The 16690-nt window shown below is 34.8% G+C and overlaps 1 protein-coding gene across 12 annotated transcripts in view; it reads left to right on the plus strand.

Moving 5' to 3' along the window:
- The window catches only part of COBLL1 (cordon-bleu WH2 repeat protein like 1), a 159880-nt gene that overhangs the window by 111407 nt on the left and 31783 nt on the right, over positions 1–16690 (plus strand). For 10 of the 12 annotated variants that reach the window (XM_073883170.1, XM_025853720.2, XM_073883160.1 and 7 more), the window contains 5 exons: positions 1497–1698; positions 3612–3840; positions 4636–4674; positions 9328–9425; positions 9543–9779. In XM_073883170.1, the coding sequence (XP_073739271.1) occupies positions 1497–1698; positions 3612–3840; positions 4636–4674; positions 9328–9425; positions 9543–9779 (805 nt within the window). The remainder of the gene's footprint in view (positions 1–1496; positions 1699–3611; positions 3841–4635; positions 4675–9327; positions 9426–9542; positions 9780–16690) is intronic. The other 2 variants (XM_073883152.1, XM_073883176.1) reach the window with 1 other exon arrangement.

Consider the following 16690-nt stretch of genomic DNA (forward strand, 5'->3'; position numbering starts at 1 on the left):
CTAAATTAAAAATATCATACTGAATGGTGAGATTCCTAGCCTCATTTCCCTGTCAAGTTCCTGAAAGCCAGTAGCCTAGGTTCATATTATGTAGTCAAGAAACTGGAGAATTTTTTACTGACATTTATATTTCCCCATGGGAAAAAAAGAAAAAAAAAACGGCCACCTGATTACCATCAAATGAAGCCCATCAACCTATACCTTAATTCATGAAAATAGGACTTTTACAGAGTGTTTTAGTGCCTCGGTCTTGAATATGAACTAACAGCTTAAGATCACCAGACATTTGAGGAAAGCACATACCACAGAACATTTTTGTGTTCTTTTCTTAAAGGCTGACAATTAAGAAAGACTCAGAGACCACATTGTTCTGTTGTGGGTGTGAATGGAATTTAACACTTAATCACTATTTGACATTATACATTGACTTGGTTACTTTTTAATTGTCAGAGCACAAGTGCCCATAACATTTTTCTGTCAAGGACCAGATGGTAAATATGTTAGGCTTTGTGGGCCATTCAGTTTTTATCACATCTACTCAAATCTGCCATTGTAACACACAAGCAGCCCTAGCTATTATGTAAACAAATGAGCATGGCTGTGTTCCAATAAAACTTTATTTACAAAATATAAGCCATGGGCCCACTTTGACCTGCAGATTGTAGTTTGCTGACACTTGGCCTAGTCTATCTAGTAGTGTAGATCTGTGGGAGCATAACACTTTATTGTGTCTCCAAGGGCCTAGAAAATATTAAATGTCCTTTGAATGAATTAAGAAATCTATACCTTACTTTTCTTGAGAATTTTGTGGGCTTGCTTCTGTAGACACTCACTGTGCTTTCTAAAGTGCAGAGTGGTGGTAGTTCATTCGTTTGTTCTTTCTTTTTTTTTTTTTTTTTTTTTTAACACCCGAAGCAATGCTTGATCTCACGACACCAAGATCAAGAGTCCCATGCTCTACAGACTGAGCCAGCCATGTGCTCCGGGGTGGTGGTGGTTCTTAATGCTTCATTTTTATGCGATCTTTGGAATATAACCAGTTTATAAGCCAAAGACTGCTGGTATTCAATATATTGTAAAGGGGAGCATTTGCTGAACTAAGTGCTCTTGGGTAAGGAAAGGACTTTTCTTAAAATTTATAATAATAGGATGACAACTTGGCAGATAAAAAATACAGATAATTATTAAACCAACACTAGGATCTAAGCTGTTTGAATATTAATCAGGACTTTTTAACTATTATAATTCTGTCCACTTAGTTAGAGAGATACTTGGAGTCCAGGGCCTAGGCTACCATGTATATATCTCCTCCTGCAGTGGGGGAAAAAATGATCTTGTAGCTAGATTTTTAAGTTGCTTTCACACATACTATTTTATAGCCTTGTTTTATCTGCTGAAAACAAAAAGGCTATAAGAAAAATGCTAGGAACAATAACTTTAAACTTAATGAAATTGTTTTATGGACTTTTATGATCACTATTACTTCTGTTTTACAGTAAACCTATGATGGACTTGTTGATATTCCTCTGTGCACAGTACCACTTAAATCCATCCAGTTACACAATTGATCTGCAGTCAGCTGAAAATAATGCCATTAAATTTAAGCCAAACACACCAATAGGAATGTTGGAGGTGGAGAAAGTCATTTTAAAGCCAAAAATTTTGGATAAGAAAAAGCCTACGCCTATAATACCAGAGGTAAGAATGTCACTCTGATTTTGATGTCTCCTGGCAAAAATACTAAATTGATTTTTCAGTCATTATCTGCAGCTTATATTTATTTCAAATGAAATAAAAATGGACTTTCCTGGTTAAATTTGATGTGAACATGGCTATTTTGCTTGCCTTGGCCACTTTGTTAAGGATTCATTTGGTTATCAATCTTTGGATTAACTAGAATTTGGGGAATACTTTTGATTTTAGACACTCTAAAGTGATCTGTAGGACCATATCAGAATCTGACAATTTTAAATGATCTACATTTTAACTTACTCTTTTAAAAAGTATTTTTTTTTAAGATTTATTTATTTAATAGCATGAGTACACAAGTTGGGGCAGGGGGAGAGGGGGAGAGAGAGAGAGAGAGAGAGAGAGAGAGGGAGGGAGAGAAGCAGACTCCTCACTAACACGGAGCCCTCTGTGGGGCTCGATATCACGGTCCTGAGATATGACCTAGCCAAAATCAAGAATCATACACTTAACCAACTGAGCCGCTCAGGTGCCCCAGAAAGATAATTTTATTTAGAGGAAGGTTTTAGAATCTTTTAATGAGAATTTATTTAAGAATTTATTAAAATATTTTTTGGCTTCTCTGTACTTGGTAAAGTGGTGGTTTTAACTTACTCTAAATTGTTAATTCAAGCTATATAATGACTCAGTTTTCTATAATATATGAATTTTAAGCAAAAAATATTTTTTCAAAAATTTTTAACCACTATCATTTTAATATCAATTATTTATAAAATTGTTCTGTTTCTATAAGCTATAGAGGTAGAATTTTATGGGTTTCAAGAAATATTTTTTCATTAGGAATGGCAACTTTTTTAACTTCAGGAAATATATAAAGGCCAATATATTAAATTAATAGTTTATTTACATGACTTGAGTGTAAATATTATTCTATTTTCTTCATATTGTTATGCAGCTTTTTATAAAGTTAAGAATTCTTAACTGTATAGAACACATTTGTGTTCTACAAAATACTGATATTAAGAATTAATTAGGATATTGGGCTATTACCAATCTAGATACATATGTATCTAGGTGGAAATAGTATTTATTTTACAGCATGGGATTATACATGGTGTTTTAGTTTAATGAATACTTGTTAAGCTTTAAGAATCTGCAAACTGTAGGTTTCACTTAGCATGGTAACATGTTTCTAAGTTCCATTTGTATATAAGAGTTAATTACATTAAAATGATATGTTTAAAATCCTCTCAATAATTTTAATTAGTACTAGATATCTAAATCAGGGTTATCTTAATAGTCTTTACTAATATATTAAAATTAGCCAAAGTATTGTCAAATAATAGAGACAGTAGGTAATCACAATAGCTAATGTTTATTTGTTGATAGTTTACTATGTGCTGGACACTATGCTAAGTTTTTTTATATGGTTATCTCATTTATCTTCTTTTCAATAGAGAGTAGCACAAAAATTTTATATTTTAACCAAAATACTTTTTTTCATTGAGACAACAAACAAACCATTAGATAAATATTCCTCAACTAAGGCATAAAATAGAACATGTATAACTCTGTATTATTATGGGTATTTGCTCATTTTACAATAAATATTTTAGGGAACAAACAGAAATATCAGTAGTATCAGATATGAGGCTTTTATGTTCCCTTTTAGATTTAAAATCTAATACCTTACAGGGATTATGGATTTAATCTAGATTATTTAATCAAATTATTTCGTATTCTTAGAAATAATGAAAGAATATGCTTCAGGAAAGAAAAATAATAATTTCACACCAAAATAGAAAAATACTGTTTATTGTATGACTGTATAATTGTAGATTCACCTCTTATTGTAGACATCGTTGTAGAAAGTTTTAGTAAATAAATTATGGTAATAACTATGGCTTTAATCTGTGTTTCAGAAAACTGTGAGAGTAGTGATCAATTTTAAGAAAACACAGAAGACAATAGTGAGAGTTAGCCCTCATGCACCACTCCAAGAACTTGCCCCCATTATATGCAGCAAATGTGAGTTTGATCCACTGCATACACTGTTGTTGAAAGATTATCTATCTCAGGAGCCCCTTGATTTGACAAAATCTCTTAACGACCTGGGACTAAGAGAATTATATGCCATGGATGTCAGCAGAGGTAAGTAAGACTTTTCGTTTTATTTATTTGACAGGATGTGCATATAAGAACATGTATTGTGTTTATGTATAGGGTTTCTGAAGTTCATAATGGCGAGTTAATGGATCCTATAAATAGAAGTCAATACGTACCATTGAGAATAAGAGACAATGAAATGTAATAAAATTCAACTTGATTTCAGTTTTTGAAATTAGAATAAAACTTGTCTTTCTTAGTTGTCATTCACTTTTTACACTTTTCCATCAATCTATGAATATTTTTGGTGGGATTTAACTTAATTCTTTGTGGCTGTAAAATCTAAACAGAAAATAAAGATTTACATTTAAATTCATTGTTGTTTTAATCAAGTGTGAATTACTGTAGACTCACCATGGTTTTGTCTGAGTCTTGTCATTCAGATTTCTAAGTTTCTTGACAAATTTTTTTCTAGGTTCACCCAAAATCAACTAGCTTATAAAATCTAACTCCAAAAATATTTAAATAAAAATAGCTTGCAGTATTAATCTGTAGAAATAACTGAGTGTATTAAAATTTGGAGATCTTAGATAATGTTTGTTTCTATGCTAATAGACAACTGCAAGCTTATTTATTCAATATGAATCTGTTTTATTGGAAACAAAAGTTTAGTGAAGGATTACTTACTACATCCTTTGTGCATTGAGCCCTTCAAACTTTATCCTGAAATTGTGGATTTATATAATCCATAGACAGCTGTTTCAACTCAGTGATGTTTTATACTTGAACAAACATCATCTTTACAGTCAATTTACCGTCTTTTACCCCCTCCTTCTGTAGCCACTTCTGTTACTGCCTTCAATAAATCATCTTTACAAGGTAAGACATATGAATCAGTAGAAAAAATTATAACATGAAATTTCTACTTTTATTGGGTAAATTGAAAATAAGCTTCTAATTTTACCTGTTTTCTTAACATTACTAAGGTGTACATTCTTTAAGAAAACCTTCGGCTTTTATTTCCGGAAAAATAATTTATAAGCCCTCCCCCTTGATTTCTGAAATTAATACAATAATAATATTTCAATAATTGATTAAAAATATCATCCTAAGAATGTGAAAAACATTTTTTTAAAAAATTTATTTATTTGAGAGAGAGAGAGAGAGCATGAGCAGAGGGAGGAGGCACAGGGAGAGGGATCCCATGATCCCATGGGATCATGACCTGAGCCAAAGGTAGATTATGTTTAACCGACTGAGCCACCCAGGCGCCCAAGAAACATATTTTTGACTCTCAGACAAGAAAAAATGATTTTGCTGGGTTCTTTAAGTATAGTTCCTGATAGTTTGGTGGTACCATGGAAGGATCTCAGATTATTTACATTGAACAGTTTTTCAGAGTAATCAGGGTATATTCATCATAGGGAATTATTGCAGTGTTAAATTGTGAATATAATAAAATGGAAAATGCTCATGCTAGCTTTTAAACCATTTAAGTGTTTTTAATACAGTATATAAAAAAATTTTTACATAAAATTTCTGAAAGGAAGTACATAAAAAATTTTAATACTGGTTATCTTGGGTGGTAGGGCTGTGGATGATTTTTTTCATCCTTTTTTTCTTTATATTACAGAACTTTATAATGGAAATTTAACTTTATTATAAATTAGCCAATAATAATAAAGTCTGGAAGCCTTTTTCCTCCATTAAAAAAGGATAAGCTCAGATAATTGATTACTATAATAATTACCACTCTACTAAAAAAAAAACAATAAACTATACACATTATGTGTTATTGGAATCTTCTTTCTTTACCACTTCCAATTTTCCCATAACACAATAAGTCTGTATGAGTAATAGTGTGATTATTTATTATTAGTGGCTTGATTCATGAAGACTAGGTTAATCAAAGGAGCTGGAAATTGTTATGTTCATAAAGCATATACTGGCTAATAATCAGAAGATAGACGTTTTAATCCTGAAACTGCATTAGCTGTCAAACTCATTTAGCAAGCCAATAGGGCAAATAGCTTTTTATCTGTCTGCATCACACTTTCCACTTCTATAATAACAGGTTGGAAAAAGTGGTCTCTGTGCTTTTTTTCCAATAGCAACATCCTGGTACTTGTACTTGGCTTTTGCGCCTACCATTGCCATTCTCTATATACATTACTCAAAGCAAATTCCATAATCTTATTGGCCTCATTTTGAAGGTGTTGAATGCATTGGTTTGTAATAACCCTTCCAGACAAGAAAGTATGTATTTATTTAGAGTACTAAATGTTGTGAATGTAACCTTACAAGATTGGATAAGAAAATTAAGAAAGCTCATTTTACGGTGTCAAAATCTACAAGATCAATCCAAATGCTATACATGCCTCTGCCTCCTTATTTTGTCTGATATTATCAGAAGTCTTAGTACTTTGTATGCAGTTACTTATAGCCTCTCTTCTGGAAACAGGAAACTGTAAATTTGAGTTGTTTTCTAGTAAGCTCAAGTCCTTGTGTTTCTTAGTGTTTAACTCTGACTTGTGGTGATCTCTGCCATAGAGCTGTAAGTGAAGACTTAGCTTAACTAGTATGGAGGATGACAGGGTGCCTGGAAATTGCTTTACCAAAAATAACTTCGCTTATATTTATTGCACCGTACTACCATGTGAAATATCTACATTCAGTTAGTCTTCATCTTAAAATGAAATAACATTTCTTAAAAAAAAAAAAAGGAAAAGCCAAAGGTATTATATATCATCGATGAGTAGATATTATATTGAATTTTACCATTTAATGCCTGTGTGTCTTGGTGCAAGTTATTTAAACTGTGGTCACCAGGGCTTCCGATGTATAATGGGACAATACTATCTGCTTCCATTTCTTTACATTCCCTAACTTAGAAAAAGGACTCAGAATGATAACTTGTGATAATTTCTGATAATCCTCTTTGGATTGTTCTAGGAAAGAAATTAGGCATGTGAAAAAATCTGTAACCATAAAGTGCTATCCACATGTTCATCATTAGTTAGTATTGTCAGTAAACTCATTGTACAGAATGCATACTGCTTATTTAAAATTTAAAGCATCAGATTTATGAGGTTTTAATTTGTGAAATATTCTTCTTTATCATGTTATTGAAGCATATTGCATTTATATACTTATTGGCATTAACTATCTTTGCTTTCCTGGAGTAGCCCCTATTTTGTCATAATTTATTTAATTTTTAAACATTTTTTTAAACAAAAAGACTGTACATGCAGTCCTAAGAGAGGGGTATATATTTAAGATTTCAATGTATTTAAGACCATACATTTACCTCTAAGTGCTGCTTTAGACATATCCCACAAATTTCAATATACAGTACTTTGTTTCCAATATCACTGAAATTATATTGTGATTTATCATAAAACACATATGTGCTCCTTAGTAGAATGTTTTCAAAACTGATATATTCCCCACTCCTTGTTTCTCTCTTTCTCTCTCTCTTTTAAAATTTGTATTTCATTTGTTGAAGAAACTGGGTCTTTTATCTTACCGAATTTCCCACATTCAGAATTTTGTGGATTGCATCCTTTGGTGCCATTTAACATGTTTCTTGATTGTCTCTATTTCTTGTAAATTGATTGTTAAACCCAGAGACTTGATCAGATTTGGGTGAGATATTTTCAGCAAGAATACTTCATAGGAGGTATTATATATTTCCATGAGTAGCCATGTAATAGCAAGTTACATTTATGTATGTATGTATGTATGTATGTACATAATCTCTGCACCCAATGTGGGGCTCAAACTCATGACCACAAGATCAAGAGTCGCATGCCCTACCAATTGAGCCAGCCATGCACCCCACAAGTTATCTTTTTTGATGTTAGCTATCGATAATCATTGCCTGAATCTTGATTAGGAGTTGGAAAATAATCATAATCTGCAAATATTCCTTTAATTATAAATTGAGATATTTCAGAAACAGCAAATTTCCCCTTTCAGCTACTTGTCTACCTAGGTAGAATTCATTCAGAAGAGGCAGGAAAAAAGTGTGATTCTTTTCCTTCATCAGTATTTATTTATTTATTTATAGAGATAATTTTTTTAAAGATTTTATTTATTTATATATTTTAGAGAGAGTGAGTGTGGATGGGGTGGGGGAAGGGCAGATGGGCGAGGGAGACCATCTCAAGCAGATTCCCCGCTGAGTGCAGAGCCCAGTGGTGGGCTCGATTTGGGGCTTGATCTCAGGACACTGAGACCCAAAACCAAGTCAGATGCTTAATGGATTCAGCCACCCAGGCATCCCCCTTCATCAGTTTTTAAAATAACAGACGGGTTCCTTAGCAGTACATAGAGGTAAACAGTAAGGATCAGTTATTTTTTCAGCATCACTACAAATCATGGAATTAAACATATGCAAAATGTTTCCATTTATTGAGTAGTTCTATGATGCCCAAACTGTCCTGACCTTGGCCAGTAAAAACCATATCTGATTGATTCCTGTGCCCTTTTAAAATGACCCCAGTGGACTCTGATTTCTTTCTCTTTGCTATAATTAGAAATTCCAGACTCGTCTTTACAATCCTTGGTGTGGACAAAGAATCAGCCGTTCTTATGTAATTGTGGTCCCTTTTTAGTGGGAAAAGGTGTTTAGAGACCATCTGGGCCAGGGCTACTCAGCACCACTGGATTTGTCATTGTTGTAGGCCTTTTCAGTTGACATTAGGAAATACTTTTTGGAAAATGGAATGTTAATATGTAATCATGAGGTTTGACATTTGCCATTCTAATTAAAATGTGGTTTCTTAATTTTGACACTATTGACATTTGGGCTTGGATGATCCTTTTTTGTTGGGGGTCTATCTTGTGCATTCTATTGTGTTCAGCATCATCACCGGCCTCTAAGATGCTGGTAGCACATTCTCCTGCTCTACCCCTAGTTGTGACAATCAAAATTGTCCCCAGACAATGTCCAGTGTTCTCTGGAATGGGGGTGGGGCAAGATTGCCCCCTAGTTGGGAACCAGCATATTGAAGAAATAATGTTTTGGAAACACTTAATAAAGTACTAAGTAATTATAGTGAATCATGTTTTAGAGAATAAAATATTTCATAATTGTTTAGCTCTGAGACAAAATAAAAATTCAAAATAAAGGGACAAACTGTTGATAGCTTCATATCTCATTTAATTCAAAGTGTCCATTTTACTTCTGAAATGTTGGTAATTATCGATGGAACAGACTCTGAGTCACAAAGAATTGAGTTTATGTCCCATCTCTGTCGTTGCTTGATGGTTGGCCCCACGTATGTATATTCGTTTCTTAATCTTCAGATTGCTCTGCTGTGAAATAGGAACGATAATAGTAAAACTTCCTTGTTGCTTTGAGAATTAAATAAGATATAAGATGCCTAGCAGAGTGCATGGTTCATAGTAGACCATAATTAGTAGCTTTCATCATTATATAAATTTTTCAAGGCAAAGAAACTGAGGGAAAACTTGGAGGTAAATCTACAATCCCATTTACATAAGTAAGAGGCTTTTCTTCTATTTTAGAATCCTGCCAAATATCACAAAATCTAGACATTATGAAGGAGAAAGAAAATAAAGGGTTTTTCAGCTTTTTTCAGCGCAGTAAGAAAAAGCGGGAACAGGTAAGTATTTTCTTATGTAATATTTTATAAGATTCTTCTCATCTGTTTTTAATTGCATGTGCAGTGCTTTTTTATCTTGAAATGACCTATAGGTTTTGCTTTTTCATTCTTTATTAGACTGCAAGTGCCCCTGCAACTCCTCTAGTAAATAAGCATCGCCCAACTTTTACAAGGTCCAATACCATTTCCAAGCCATATATTTCAAACACCCTGCCATCGGATGCACCCAAGAAGAGGCGGGCCCCACTGCCTCCAATGCCAGGGTCTCAGAACGTCCCCCGGGACCTTGCTCACATCCAGGAGAGGCCAGCTTCTTGTGTAGTGAAATCCTTGAGTGTGGACGAAACAGAGAAGGTACATAATTGTGTTTTGTTTTGTGTTTTTAGGATGGGGCAGAGGACCATCTATTTTTCCTCTTGGCCTTTCCACATAGATTGCTAATAAGATTAGTAACAGTCACTAATACGTAATAAGATGAATAACTTGTTATTGATAACATTGGCACTGGGAAGAGTTTACATATGTATAGTTCTGTGATGCAGTAAAGAATAAATGTGTCAATTTTAAGTAACTTTTATCTTTAAGCAAATAAATCACCCATAAACCTTAAAGTCCTGGCTTACTAAGGCCCAACCAGAGGTGCTTGCTTGATGCATGTATTGGGAATGCAAATACTCAGTTTTGAACTTTTTGTTAACATAGCACCAAAGTCTTTATGTTGCATTCATGGGTTTCTAACTAGATGTATCTTCTTGACCTGACTCTGGGATTCTCACAGGGAAATCCGGGTGTCTTGTTGGTATATAGACACTCTATAGTTTAAAAAGAAAAAAAGGTATTTTTATATAGAATATATTGCAGTTACTTTTATATACTCTTATGTTCAAAGCAGTGTTCTGGGTATTTCTTTTCCCCATACTGACTTATTGCTTCTTTGTACTCCCACATTTCCCTGGACTATGCTGTTTTGTGGAAATCCATTTGCAAACTACTTTTCATGCCTATAAAATGTGTACATTCTTTGCTTTTTTTCATGTGGACTATAAATGAAGTTTTAAGTAAACATGATTAAACATGAGACTATATATTTTGTTGCTTGTAATCAGACAAATTATTCCAGTAGCTTTGAGAGCAAATTTTATTTTGAGATATTTGAGACACTGGGAAGTTTTCTTGTATCTACTTGAAGGGTTTTTATTTCCCCTTGGAAGTTTAGTAAACTAAATGCTTAAGTAAACTAATGCCTCCCAACCAACTAATAAACTTTTCTGTGTTTTCTTAACTTTAAATATTTTTAAATATAGTTTTTTAAAGATTTTATTTATTTATTTGACAGACACAGCGAGAGAGGGAACACAAGCAGGGGGAGTGGGAGAGGGAGAAGCAGGCTCCCCGCCGAGCAGGGAGCCCGATGGAGGGCCTGATCCCAGGACCCTGGGATCATGACCTGAGCCGAAGGCAGACGCTGAATGACTGAGCCACCCAGGCACCCCTTAACTATAGTTTTTAATTGTAATTTATAAACTATCATATGTGCCTTTAGAAAGTAAATAGCAAGGTGGCTGGGTGGCTCAGTAAGTTAAGCGTCTGCCTTCAGCTCAGGTCACAATCCTGAAGTCCCAGCATCAAACCCTGTGTCAGGCTCTCTGCTCAGCAGAGACTCTGCTTCTTCCTCTGCCTGCCTCCCCCCTGCCCCCCGCCATGCTCATGCTGTCTCTCTCTCTCTCTCTCTCTCTCTCTCTCTCTCTCTCTGTTTGCTCGCTCTCACACACTCTGTCTCAAATAAAATCTTAAAGAAAAAAAAAAAGAAAGAAAATAGCAACCAGGGTAGAAATGAACAAAAAAATGCTTAAACTCAGTAGGTATTTGAAAAATCATCTATTAAGCTGTCTTCTTATAGAAATAAAATTTTCTTGTCTAATGTCTCTGGTATAAAGTCTCACCTTAAAAATCAGGAGGATAGTTATATTTCCAAATGATAGAATCATTTGCTACAAAGTTTTCCAAAGTAACTACTTGGTAGTTGGGTGAAGGGTTACAGAAGAGGCAACAGGAACCCTGTTCAAAGACATGGGAATGTGAAGACTACGGCATGCCTGGGCATGAACAAGAATCAGAGATTGAAATTGAATGAGATGAGCAGAGGCCAAGTCAGGGTCTCCAAAGACTTCATTTTGTGGATGTAACTCCTTTACATTTCTTCATAGTAAGGCATTTAAAAGGTAGCACTTTCAGTATTGTTTTAAATTTTTAATTACCAAAGTCTGTCTTTTCTTTATGTAGAAATAAATCTTAGCTCCTGGTCACAAATCTTTATTCCCGGTGACCTCATGCATTCTATTTCAGTAAACTTCCTCTGTGCTTGGACCTGAAGAGGGTCTACATTGTCCGAGAAATAGTCTGCTTCTTAAAATTCTAGACTGTGTTTCCAGTGGCCTCACCAAAAGCCATTTCTTTTGATTCTCACCCTCTGCTTTATGACCAGTTGATGCTCCCACGTTAAGTAATCTTTTTTTTTTTTTTTGTATGTTGCCTTTGGCAAACTGGACATCTTTATGTAATTTTCTAATTATTTTTTTCTTTTGATCTGGACATCTGGGTAGTTCTTTGATGTATTGTTAAGTAGAACCCAGAATTATTTGTTCCTCTCTAGAGAAGTTGAAGAACCATTTTTTATTTCTTCATTATAACAATTAAGCCATGGTTCGGGGGTGTGTGTGTGTGTGTGTGTGTGCGCGTGTGCGCATGCGTGTATGTGAACTCGTGCTTTCCTAGGCATCTCAGCACTTACTTCCTTAACTTCTTCACCATATTTGATATGCCAAATCACCCCTTTGGTCTTGATTTTTCTCTCTTCCTTGGTTCTGATTCTCTTTTTATATCTCAGCTCTCTGTTTTTCTTGCCCCCACTTCATTTACCTGTTTTCTAAATTTGGAGGTAACTGAATCCATGGTCTTAGCCCATATTTACTGTACTCTTTCAGAGAAGATGTGTTCTTTGTTGAGTTCTCAACTGGGGTGGTTTGAATAGTGTCCCCCCAAAAGATATGTTCACGTCAAGGATCTAGAGATAAGATCATTGTGGACTTTAGGCTGGGCCCAGATCCAAAGACTGCTGTTCTTGGAAGCGGGGAGGCGCATGCCCAGAGATAGAAAGGAGAAGGTCATGTGCTAATGCAGTAGAGATTGCAGTTACGCTGCCATAAGCCAGGGAATTCTAGGAGCCACCAGAACCTGGAAGAGGCAAGGAAGGATTTTCCCATTGTACTTTCAGAGAGCTGTGGCCCTGCCAACAGCTCGATTTCAGACTTCTGGCTTCCAGAACTATGAAAGAATAAACTTCTGTTGTTTTAAGCCACTCGGTCCCGGTAAGTTGTTACAGCAGCCCTGGGAAACTAGTATATCAACTTTGTAATTCCAATCCCAATATTTTATTCCAGTTGCAGACTGAAGTCATGGTTACTTATTTACTCATCACTACCTGGAAATCAGCATACTGAAAATCAAGCTTTATTTTTGTTCTCCCAGATTTAAAAGCTCAGGATCATTTTCAGTGTGTTTTCTTTTTATTTTTGCGTCCAGTTAGTGAGTCCTTCATTCAGTCTCCCTTCCTTGTCTTTTCTTGTCCCCTTTCCTTCTGCTGTAGTCATGCCAGAGGGAAATCCATGGTGCAGAGTAAGGAGAAGACCAGGACTTATCTTCCCAGTTCAGAAACTTTGACAACTGGCAGCTGTTTTTGAGGCATTCAAGGCCCTCTACAAACCAGTCAAAATGGGGGGGGCAGTTCTACTTTTCTTTCCTTCTTTTCAGCTTTGTTGAGGTATAATTGGCAGAGAAAACTATAAGATATTTAAAGTGTACATTGTGGTGATTTGAAATACATATACATTGTGAAAGAATTCCTGCCATCTGGTTAATTAACACATCCATCACCTCACATATTTATCTTTTTTTTTTTTTTTTTGAGAGAGAGAGAGAGTGTGTGCGCACCCGAGCGTGAGTGTGCACACAAGCCTGGGGGGGTGGGGGACAGAGAGAGCAGGAGAGAGAGATCTTAAGCAGGCTCCATGCCCAGCTTGGAGCCTGATGTGGGGCTGGATCTCACGATTTGGAGATCATGACCTGAGCCAAAGTCAAGTGTCTGTCGCTTAACTGACTGAGCCCCCCAGGTGCCCCTCTACTGCTTGTTTTATGCTTAAGATAAAAAAAACAGTCATTATTACTATAGACATTTTATATTAAACAACTTAGTTTTGATTTTGAAGCTTTAAAAAGGCACTGTTTTTGATGATTGAAAGTAATAGGCTGGGAAAAAGTATCTGGAAAAAAATTATTTTCAAATCCCTGAAGAATTTTGGATATAGTCTTGTCCTAGAGATTTTTATTGTTCAGGAGTCAGAATAAGCCACAAGGGTGCGCTGTTTAACAGACCTACAACAGTCTGATTTTTACACTTTCTTTCCCCCACCAAAGCATCCTTTAATAGAGCAGAAAGAAAATAATGGAAATAGTTACATTATATTAGAAATAGCAAATGCTTATCTCTTGTGTGTGAAGTGTCAGAAAATAGAGCTAGAGAGATAAATAACAGTAATGCATAGCAAAGTGATTTCTAATTAATGCAGTTTTCTTCATTTTGAGCTTTCACTTCATGTTAAGTGTTCTCTCAAGTAGTCATTGATATTCTGTTTGCCTTACACAGGCTTACAGATAAGTCAGTCTACCTGTAGCTTGTAAAAAAATCTTGTTCACCACGTCTATTTTATGCTTTTTGGCTGTCAGTATTTAATAATTAATCTCATTTCTGTAAGGCATTTTCTCCACACTGGCAAATTAAAGTATTGGATAGTGATTTTGGAGCTTAAACTGAAACTCTTCACATAAAAGGCTGTTGGTTTTCTGAGCTAATTTTGGCAACTGATTGTGCAGTTTCCAAAGAGGATTCAATAAAAATCCAAGTCAGTAAAATAATTTATCCTAACCTGTTTTTTTGGAACAGTTTTGCAACTAAAATTATTTGATCCTCCTAAAGAATACATTTTAAAGTTTACTGTCATTGCTGTCGTATTGTTTTTTTTCATGTTCCTAAATTTCTGTGTACTCTTTTACATTTCAAGCCTTGTGTCCTCTTCCTTATAAAGGTGAATATACTGTCTTCTATGGAAATGTTCATTTGCAGAAGAAAACTATCCAATTGGAAATTTTCCAGCAGTTTTTCTCCAATTTCTTTGAGCATTTTGTGAATATGATTCTGCCTAAAGATTAGAAATGCCATTTATGGAACAACATGTGTAATGGATGGTTCCTACTGTTTTTTACCTAAACTGTATCGCATGTATTACTATATAAATGCATACAGTTATTTACAATAAGATTATATAGTTATTTATACAGATTGTCATTTATTTCACACATGACAGAAGTCAGAAATGCAATGACATTGACTTAAATTGAAAATCACTTAGAATTCTGGGATTGAAACTAAGTTCAGAAATCCAGTATCTGTACCATGTTCGCTGACCAAATTTCTGTGAGGAGCACATTTAATAAAATCTGTGGCCAAAGGATGTCCTAGTATTATTGACAAATCAGCCTTTTATGAAGGCTGATTTTACAGTTGAAGAAGAGGAGAAAGAGTTGGACATGAGTTGCAGATAATCTTGACCCCCAGAATCCACAGAAACTTTTGGAGAATTCTTTATTTTTGCACATTTGGTATGGTTTTGCTCTTTGGAGTTATGTGTGTATACAGCAGTAAAGCGGCTTTTCCCTGGCTACTAGAATGGTACCTCATTTTCTTTAGGATATTGGCCTAACACAATAAGGAATTATCTTGAACTTTTTATTTCATCTCATTTTGCATTCTGGTGCAAACAAACACTCAAATGTTGAGAAATGGAAATACTTTGCCATCCAGTATTATGCAAGTGAAATTTAATACTTAGAGTGTGTTCATTTTTTAACAGCTGATTTAATTGTTTTTAAGAAATATTTGACATTGTTCATTTTTTTACTCAATTTTACCTTTTAATATTTATGGTTTATAAGCAAGTAAGATGATAGATTGTCATATGTTTATAAAATGTGCAAGAATATATTTGGTCTTAGTTTCACTTAGTTTTAATCCTAGATGTTTTATGCAGAGTCATTAAGGTTGATATAAAAAGAACATATTTGTAATCTTTAAGTAATCTCTTTTTGTTTTATTTCTCTAGATTATCACACAACATTTGATTTTCCCCGCCAGTTTCCACTTATATTTGTCATATAGAAAGAAAGCCACACACATAATTCTACAATTGCCTAGGAACAGTGGTTGCCATGGCATTTGTAGTTGGATATACGGGATACAGCTGTCTGTATTTCCAAAAATATGACTTGTTTCATTCAGTAGAGAAATGCACCAGTGCGGCATAATAGAATATAATCTGCTTCCCCCTTTTAAGGCTTTCCCATATATATATATATATATATATATATATATAAATATACTTAGTCTTGGTAGTTTTAATCACATTTTCAAAGGGTCTTAATCACAAGAGCAAAATTAATGACTAACGCTTACATAGCACTTACTAATGTTTGAGACCAGGTACTAAGCACATTACTCATTTAATGCTCTTGAAAATCCTCTGAGCCATTACTTTTTAGGTTCCTGCCAGCTTTACCCCTGACCCAAATGTAAGGAACTATGCTCATTATGAAGTTGTTAGACTTTAAAGAGTAGTACTATTCAAAGAACAATAGGTCTTAAATGGAGTTAATGTGGATTTCTCTCCTTTATTTACCAGTACACAAACGTTGTGTTTCTCTGAAGCACATACTGAATTAATAAAATATTTAAAGTAATCAGTGTTAGGAATCTTCGTTTACAAGTTCCTATAGTATGAAGCTTATTTAGGCTTTCTACCGCTATGACATTTGGGACCTCATGGGGGAGAAAATGCCTTTCTTTGGTAACCAGCATGTACCAGAGACCAGGGCAGAGAGAAGCAGGCCTCTTTCCTGGAGCCATGGGGATAAAACTATGGAGTCACTTGGATAATGCCTGCCATACAGCCTTGGCCCCCTTTCCGAGATGAACTGAGATGATCCCAGTTTGTTCCCTTGATTGCTACTTTACTCTGGTGGGGTCCCTACACTCAGTTAATCTATAGATGTTCACTACTCCTCTACCCTATCCCTAGACCTTCTTCTTCTTCCTTCTTCCTTCTTTCTTCCTTCTTCTTCTTCTTCTTCTTCTTCTTCTTCTTCTTCTTCTTCTT

The sequence above is a fragment of the Callorhinus ursinus genome, unplaced genomic scaffold (assembly GCF_003265705.2).
Source record: "Callorhinus ursinus isolate GAN/ISIS: 27379988/994484 unplaced genomic scaffold, GSC_fseal_2.0 scaffold2, whole genome shotgun sequence".
In the NCBI taxonomy this organism is placed as follows: domain Eukaryota; kingdom Metazoa; phylum Chordata; class Mammalia; order Carnivora; family Otariidae; genus Callorhinus; species Callorhinus ursinus.